Source organism: Amyelois transitella, chromosome Z, assembly GCF_032362555.1.
Source record: "Amyelois transitella isolate CPQ chromosome Z, ilAmyTran1.1, whole genome shotgun sequence".
Classification (NCBI taxonomy): domain Eukaryota; kingdom Metazoa; phylum Arthropoda; class Insecta; order Lepidoptera; family Pyralidae; genus Amyelois; species Amyelois transitella.
Window position 1 is genome coordinate 4400744 of NC_083535.1, and position 9422 is coordinate 4410165.

General features: G+C 35.8%; 1 protein-coding gene across 1 annotated transcript; it reads right to left on the reverse strand.

Annotated features, from left to right (window-relative positions):
- Positions 1-688: 688 nt before the first annotated feature.
- Positions 689-6675, reverse strand: LOC132903922 (uncharacterized). Its single transcript, XM_060953397.1, has 5 exons — positions 6581-6675; positions 5739-5813; positions 3400-3763; positions 2832-3008; positions 689-711 (listed from the first exon to the last, which is right to left on the reverse strand). Exons 2-4 carry the CDS (start codon positions 5746-5748, stop codon positions 2840-2842), a joined length of 543 nt encoding a protein of 180 aa, XP_060809380.1. The 5' UTR covers positions 5749-5813; positions 6581-6675; the 3' UTR covers positions 689-711; positions 2832-2839.
- Between the last annotated feature and the right edge of the window lie 2747 nt (positions 6676-9422).

A 9422-nucleotide genomic window follows, 5' to 3' on the forward strand; every position in this document is an offset into this window, starting at 1 on the left:
GAAGTCGCACGTATCATCTGTATTGTAACTGTGTCATTAGGAAAACATTATTTGTAGCCTTCCATGATGATATAGTGTTAATACAGTAAGGTGTGATGTGTGGTGTGAAACTTTTTCAGCAACTTTTATATTACAACTAAATTGGGTTAATCTGAAAGTGTTATTGTAAATATATTTTTTAAATGTATAAAATTTTGTGCCGTGTGGTTCCCGGCACCAATACAAAAAAGAATAGGACCACTCCATCTCTTTCCCATGGATGTCGTAAAAGGCGACTAAGGGATAGGCTTACAAACTTAGGATTCTTTTTTAGGCGACAGGCTAGCAACCTGTCACTAATTGAATCTCAATTCTATCATTAAGCCAAATAGCTGAACGTGGCCTTTCAGTCTTTTCAAGACTGTTGGCTCTGTCTACCCCGTAAGGGATATAGACGTGATGATATGTATGTATGTATGTATGTATAAAATTTTTGAAGCTACATATTGTTTAAAACTTCGCAAACACATGTTGAGAAGAACTAACAGAAGATTGCCTTTGTTTTTATTCCGCTATAAGATTGCAATAACGATTATAATTATGCTACCGATAAACTAGTGTAATTAACAAAAGCCAATTAAATGAAGAAATGATTTATTTGTGGCAAAGTAGGTCACTTTAAGTTATGTAAACAATAGTTCATGCACTTCTTTTGTTGAGGCTTCACGCCACCTAGAAGAAAAAAAATTGATTACCTACTGAAAAAAAAATATGGGTCAAAACATATGGGTCAAAATTGTCTCAATTGTCCCACTATAGCACAACTTGTTGGGGCAAGTGGGATGGACGGGAAATCATATGGACAAACGGTGGCATAGTGGGTCTTAAAACCCCAAAACGGATAATAACGTGATAAGTATAATGTGTTTAGCAACATATGGACAGCACGTTGGTTCCCTTAGGGGAAAACAGAGAGTTATTTGACTAGAAGCACGTTTAGCTAAGAGTATCTCCCAATAATTTTTAAATTCAAAGTACTCGTAAGTAAGGTTGCTAGCCTTTACTTTGACTGTTTGATTGCTTTTTTTTACTTTAAAATATGAACAAGCGGTAATCGAACCATTTAGCACACAACAGGTTATCTTTGCTACAAGATCAATAATTTTTATCTGGGTTGTGTACAGTTATCGGCAGATACCCTTAACTCCCTGTTAACACAAACCAAAACAAAAGAAGGGTCGTGTTACTCTACCCGACTGTACCTTAACTCTGAATGCCAACCGATACTATAAACGGTAATAACTTAAAAGCTACGAATAAAGACTTAATGATCCAAATATACAAGATTTACATGTTAGTCTTCCGCCATTTCCATGTCATCGTGTATGCCAGCAAATAGCAAATTTAGCTTGAGAAATAGGCTTCGTGCTCTCTAAAGCGTGTGCGCATAATTGAAGTAATTTTGTGTACGTGTATGACGTACGTATTGCATGAATCATGTGTTATGTCAGAGACTGTAATGATTGAATCAGTTGCTTCAGACGTATCATAAGGGGTCGTTTCTGAAAAAAAATGGAACAATGTGTGTCGGTAGAGCAAAGTTGCAGAAACGCTGAAACTGTTATTTGACGGTCAGTGTGCCTTGTTTCTGTCAACAAATCCTTCAAAGTCTCAATGATGACTTCTATTGTAATGTTGAAGAGGTTACTCTTGACGGCGGAGTTAAGTGGAGCGTTAATGAATAATCAACAAAGAAAATGAACGTCGTCAAACAGTTCGTAAGACAAACGACTGTCGGAGACAAGAAATCTGATACATGCTCGCTTTAATCCTGATTTTGGTCTAAATGTGGAGGACTTCAAGGCCCCCTTTTGACCACGAACTACGAGTGGGTAAGTCGAATTTACTCTCGCTTGGCCTCCTTTGCTTTTTTGACAGTTGGACATGACGCATTTGAGATCATGGTGGTTGCAAATGCTTCTTTCTTTAGTCGTCCTCTATTCAGAAGTGATGAAAAACGTAAATAAGGCACACTTGTCTAACGGAATAGTTAGATATCGAAAAAAAGAAAAGGTTGTCTAGTTTTGAAACGGCTTTATGTTATAACACTATTGTCATTAGAACTACACGTCTTACAAAACATTTCAGCTCCATCGCACAACGGAAAGACCTAGATTAGATTTTATTACAGACAAGACACCTGTACACGTGAAGGCAAGTGAATGTTTAATTTATGTATATATTTATACATACACATGCATTACTGGTATCTTGATCAAATCTGGGACGTCCTTTCAAAAGGTCAAGTCAAGAGTGCACTAAAGCAACGAGCTTGCACCAAAAGAGTGATGAATGTGGACTTGGCGAAGGATGTATACAAAGTAGGGTACGTAAAACAAGTGGAAATACATATATTGCCTCTGCTCACTTTTTCGGAAGAGAGGAGTTATTCTATGTATGCATAGAAACATACGCAATCATATCTATACCTGTCCCTTGTACTTGTGTAGGCTCATGACGGCAAAAGTAAAGAAAAAGCTCAATTAGAACTATTTGGGGTGCTACTAATTTCATATTCCAGGTATTTGTACTTAGTATGATGTTTAAATGTATGTTATCATAGAAATCGGAATAATATGAGACAATAGAAGTGGTATATGTACTGATCAGTATGTCGTCGCAACCATTTATAATTCACCCAAAGCTATCATTAGAGTTTAATTTTCCATCTAATTCGAGTTCAATTTTGGCAGTTTTACAACTTCACAGAAAATCTATGTGACGCACCTCATTCGTTTATAATAAAATTATACTTCTATCGTCTTATGTTATTCCAATATCTATGGTGTTACCATTTTAGTCAGCAGTAACTTCTTCTTCTAGGTCTCCTATGAAACGTTGATAGGACACAGCAAGCCTCGTTCAAAAGGACTAAAGCCAAGGTGAATACAATTGCGGCAAGTACAAGGTCACAAAGTGTCCAGTTCTTAAAGATGACCAATGTTGAGCACGTGTCAGTTACAGATCCTCTGAAAATTAAGATTCTTTGAATGAAGATTCTATGTACTGTTTTACTAATTCCCTATATCAAGTACATATAGCGCGTAATAAGTTTGTAATATATGACTTTCACGTACATTTATACAAACTTTTAGATAATATCAAGATATTCGATACTCGAGAGCATAATTTATCAGTATTGTTATTTCGTTTAGAACTCAGTTATTAAGTTAAGCAACCTTGTATATTAAAATCTTAGATTAATCGAGTGATATAAATCGATTTGGTTTTTTAAGCGACAGGCTCTCGATTTAACCGAGGTGATCGGCTATGAGATTGGAAGTATTTTTTTTTTAAAGTCTATGTACGTATGTATTTATTAATTTTAAAATAAACAGTATCTAACAAATATATATTTACTGTGTTGATTCCTGAGGGGAAGGCGGCGAATCCTGGGATTGTTTCGAAACATCTTTCCCAGATGTCTTCGATTGCTTTTTGGAGCTTTTCTTTTCGTGACTCGAAGCATTTGATCCACTTGTCTGCATGAAACATTGTTGTTCTACCTCCAGAACTGACTCTGTTTTGGGGCTAACTGGACTCGGTTCAGATTCTATAGTGCTGGAATCCTCACACGTATTTCTATGACTTCCAATACACCCATCAGGGCTTTGTGAGCTCGAAACCAGGGCGAGAATCTCGTTTTTCTCAGAAGACTGTTTTGCACTCCTCGTCTGTCTCAATCTTTTGAACAGTGCCGACACGATGAGACTGTTTTTCGAAACTAGATGACAAGATAATTATCAATAAGTTTTTTGAAATCTGTATTGATGAGAATGGGGTTATAGAAAAACGTGCAGTCGATATTTGGCGTAGGAAAATGGAACTTTCCACGTAACTTGGAAAATGTAGGGGATTAAGTGCCGTGTGATTCCCGGCACCAATACAAAAAGTCCACCACTCCATCTCTTTCCCATGGATGTCGTAAAAGGCGACTAAGGGATGGGCTTACAAACATGGGATTCTTTTTTAGGCGATGGGCTAGCAACCGGTCACTAGTTGAATCTCAATTCTATCGTTAAGCCAAATAGCTGAACGTGGCCATTCAGTCTTTTCAAGACTGTTGGCTCTGTCTACCCCGCAAGGGATATAAACGTGACCATATGTATGTATTAAGGTCTACGAGACAACATAAATTAGATTTATCTTTCAAACTAATCTATTCATCAACCTATACGCATTTCCAACGTGTAAGTTATACTTAATACTACGAAAATATTCATTATTAAAAAATGCGCAAATATTTTTACATATTCAAGATCATTACTTTATTCAAGGGTCAAGATTAGAACATCCATAAAACGTTACATCATTTACGTAAGACCGCGCAATGTCTGTGTATTGATGTTACCCAATGCTCGAATGGTGGTCTGAGATTGCAACCAAATTATAGTGCCGTTGGGTTATGGCACAGAGCAGCGAAGCGCCTGAGCCGGTTGTTCAATGCTTGGTTGTGTGATGATTTTCTGTACTCATAGAATAGGGTGGTTCAGTATTTGTTTTAATAAACACCTTACAACAAAAATTAATGTAATCCTTTTGTAACACAAAAGTGTTATAAGTTCACTTTTTTAACTGTTTTTCCTATTTTTCTACTTTATTTTTTTACTGATGAGATTTTTAAATTATTTTGAGTTCGAATGTTGTAGCTACAACTTGTATATTGAATTAGTGTACATATAAAGGCGCTAATGATTAACCTGGGCCTACCTCGATGTTAAACCTAATGCTAAAATAACAAGATACATCCATGTAAAAAAAGCAACTTGGTAAGCTTTTAGCAGATTTCACAACTTATTAGTTACTAGCGACCCGTCCCGGCGTCGCACGGGTAGAATTTATATTATCCTTCATCAGAAAACTCTTTTTTCAACATTTCAAACACGAACAAAATTCGTCCATAACGTTCAAGATTAGCGTATACAAATACAGACACAAAAAATAGGAGGACTTCATAATCTATCTAATGACAACAAAAAAAAATTTTTCTCAAATTGTTACGGATCCGAAAATGTCACGTCCTGAATTAGTCAGTAGGTAGACACTACATTGAAAAGAAATATGACTTGCAACAAAATATGCATGACAACAGGGCAACAGTTGTGGGCATATTGAGACGAGAAGGCTCGGCTGTCGGTCGGTCAGCAGCCTTACATAACCGAAACGCGACCGAAACCAGTACGAGTTGCGTTAGAGTTACCAAATATACGTTGTATTGAAACAGGACTGTTGAAATTTCTGATTGTTATATTTCACCATTTCAGAGGCGAGACTTTGTGAGAACAACTTTGATTTTTTTTTTGTTCTTCGCGGGGTATTCCCAATTGTGATTTTGGCTTGTATTTTTTAAAATATTGGTATGTTAAAGATAGCATATAATTGTTATTTTTACATGCTCTGAATTTCTCTCTCCACAGGAACATTACAATATAGCATTTTTGAGTTTTAAAAAGTTTGGGAGTCTAATGTTGGCATGAACTTATTATTGTTATTAATATTTTCTAGGCTATTATTTTTTTGACTTAATATTTAAGGACTGGGACAAACGGGCCATAATTTTATTTTTGCGACACTAAATATCTTGACTGGAATATTAAATGTAAAATATATAAAAAATATAATAAAGTCTTTACCTACTCTCATGGGAATGTAGCGTGATTTTATGAATGTAGGTAGGTTAAAAAGATAACTCTACTTACTATCCATCATCCTGGCCTGGGCTCTTCAATCGAAGTTATCCTTCTACGAACTCTGAATAATATATCCACAGATTCCTTCAGAACAATAAGAACAAATGTGAATAAAATGGCCACATACACCACGTTCACCAGGTCAAATGTTTGTGGGAATATCGATTTTTGTTTCTTGGACATTACTCGTATTTCCTGCCGAGAGGAGGCTATTATGATTTATTGCTAAAATATTTCTACGAGAGAAATAACTTAATTGAAATCCTATAGTATGACATGCTTAATTGGAGCGTTGGTGTTCGAATGGTTAAGGCGTCCGGATAAAATGCGTAAGTAATGCGTATGAGGGCACGAGTTCAAATCCTGCCTCGGCCGTGTACCTTTTCTAAACTATGCACATTAGTTTTTGTGCTAACCGATGCTCTTAAGGTGTGAAAAACATCGTGAGGAAACCTTCACATTCAGGTATCTGAATGTGTTACCATTATCCAACACGAGTTCGTTTCTCCTGCAAAGGTTGCGGAGGTCAGATGGGAGTCGGTTTGTGTGCAAACTTGACTCACTCATGGTCATGGTAGTAAAGGTACTGATACAGTGTTATAGGTCGTAGATACAGTGTTATACAAAAAGGTTTAGCCGGGACCAACGCCATGGGGAATAAGATTGATTTGGGAGTGATTCGAAGAAATTAGGTATGATTCGATTCAACATTTTTGTGAATAAACGATATTCAGTCGTAATTATGGTTATAGCGCTCAGGCACGTTCTATGTATTGGTTCCCTCTTTTCCATTATAGCCATCTAGAGGAAGTTCAGAATTATAAGATGTTAATTAATACTTATCAAATCACCTTATCAATGATCAGGACATCTCATCAAGTTAGAGATAAGGCGTCTGGCAGCAGTTAAAACAATCAGGAGAAAAGTAAACGCAAAACTCAGGTACAATAGTTCAATCAAATCAAATTGGTCGGTTTTGAGTGACGTTTGAATAATTTCCGGCCAGGCAGCCTGTTATCAAGAAGAAAAAAAAGGAAATTTAATTAAAATTCTAATAAACAAATACCTAGAGATATGAAAACTACTAAATCATTGAAACAGAGTACGGTCACTGACAAAAAATTTGGATTTACCTTAATTTTATACCTATATACATAATTATGACCATAGCGAATTATGACGACAATATGTAAAACATATAAATTACAATCTTTGAACTGCATTAATGTTGAGATGTTGTTACCTTTTTTGCCATTATAGTGAGAAACTGTAGGTATACAATTGCTTTAGTTATATTTTATCCTGCTTATCTAAATCACGGCTGTTGATCATTCTCCCATTTACCTAAGGGTTAAAAATACTCTCATATTAATAGGTGCATTTTTATTTATGTACAAATTTTATACATATCTATTCTTTTAAATATTTTCAAGCCCTGGTCGCCACTTGGTAAAGTAAAAAAAGTAAGCCGAGAGTACCTTTGACTGACGAGGTTGTTTAAAAAGATTAATAAAGTCAAGCAAAGTATTATTTATAGATCGTGTGTAGTTTTAAGTGGAAATATGTATGTAGACTTTGGCTACTCGTAAAAGAGCCATGATGTCTGTATGTTTGCATTTTTGTCAGGATGATTAGATTACCAACTTTGATACCAAAGTATGCAATTTTATTTTTATTATAGCAAAAATAGAAGCAAGAAATAAATATGAAACTATTAAAATAATGAGTGTCAAAAAGTTGTCAATCGTTATAGGCTATAACTTATATAATTTACATATATCACTATATTTATATATCAGTAATGAAATTCTCACTTGTTAATTGATAATTTTCCGGATCAGTTTTATTGCTCTGACGGTGAGAAGGAGTGGAGGCGGTATAGAAAATGCACAGAATTCTAAAAATAAAATCATATAGGTACTAAGTTAACAATAACTCACACCTCACGAATACGTAAACAATTTCTATTTATACGTATTCGTGATAAAGTAAATGGAAGAACATGCTGCAGTGCAGTTTGTTACCGCTTCTACTGCACTAACGCAAGGCGTTAGGCGAAGCGGCAGTAAACTCAGTTTTAAGTTATTTATTTGACGTTAACCAATCTTGTGAAACCAAAAGATTTGATAATTATTAAGCGATATGATAGTATTCTATTATAATGAATAAAAATTTTGAATTTTTTTTTTATACTTGCGGCATTCTAAAATGGAAAGGCTTTGGTTAAATCATCATCACCAGGAAGAAGTTAAGCGGGTTCAGAAGGGCGTTGATTATGTAAAGGAATCGGTTGGTCACCCTTTCTCTATTATCACTGCGCAAGACCAATTACAATATCAACAAAATTTTTTCAAAGCTTACCTAAGGAACGTGTCGTGTCACGATATTTAAGGTCTGTGCTTGGCTGACCTCACCCTACCGTGACTTTGTTATACCTATTTAAGTAAACATTACGTCTCTCTCCCGAAAGAGTAGATAAAGACAAATATCCACTTACCATGCTCCCAGCATGCTTCTGCTTTATTCAAATGTGCCGTGTGGTTCTCGGCCCAAATATAAAAAAAAGAATAGGATCACTCCATCTCTTTTCCATGGATGCCGTAAAATGCGACTAATGGATAGACTTATAAACTTGTGATTCTTCATTTAGGCGATGGGCTAGCAACCTGTCAATATTTGAATCTCTATTCTATCATTAAATCAAACAGCTGAACGTGGCCTTCAAGTTTTAAGGACTGCTGGCTTTGTCTTTTCTGCAAGGGATTTAGATGTGACTACATGCATGTATTCACATTCATCAATACTTCCCAGCAAGCTGTTGGTTTAGAATGCTCTTGACCTTTAACCAGGACGTCCCCGACTTATTTACCTTCATATTCAGAACTAGCTGTGCCCGCAACTTCGTCCACGTGGCATAGTTATTATGGGCATCATAGTTATTATGGGCAGCCCTCAAGGATTAATGATTTCCCCCGTTTTTTTCACATTTTCCATTATTTCTTCGCTCCTGTTGCAACGTGATGTTATATAGCCTAAAGCTTCCTCGATAAATGGTCTATTCGACGCAAAAATAATTTTTCAATTCGTACCAATAGTTCCTGAGATTAGTGCGTTCAAACAAACAAACAAACAAACTCCTTAGCTTTATGAGTATAGATAAAAGTAAGCATACCGTTAGCGTCTTCGTCCATTTTGGGACGTAGCGTCTCCGATCGCTTTTGAAACGACTGGCATTTTGTTGGTGGATGGATTTTTGTTGGTTTCGATGAGCCACATTCTACCGTTTCTTCATTTTGTTTCCTTGTTATTGTCAGTCTTCTGTCAGAGGACATACATTCATTGAGGTGATAAAAAAGAGGAATGATAGACAGATGACACAAAAACTAATTTTTGATTATTTTTTAATAAACGTTACCATGGTAACGTGGTAAAAATGGTAATTACCCATAATATAAATTTCGGATGTTTCTCAGATCAAATTCAAATTCAAACTTTTATTTGCATAATATGATAATAATCAAGGCAGAATATATACTTAATTATAGATAATGACCAAGGATTGGATGTCTGTCAATACAGCTGATCGTGGCCTTACAGTCTTTTCAAGTTTGATGGCTCTGTCCACCCCGTAAGGGACGTGAGAAATGTATATGTATATATCGGGTGTCGAACACTTAATTGTCATTTTACCTC

Excerpts from the sequence above, each read along its gene's own strand:
- LOC132903922 (XM_060953397.1), bottom strand. Across the intron at positions 3,009-3,399 it reads TCCCCTCAGGAATCAACACA|AGGATCTGTAACTGACACGT; the intron begins GTAAATATATAT and ends CTTAATTTTCAG.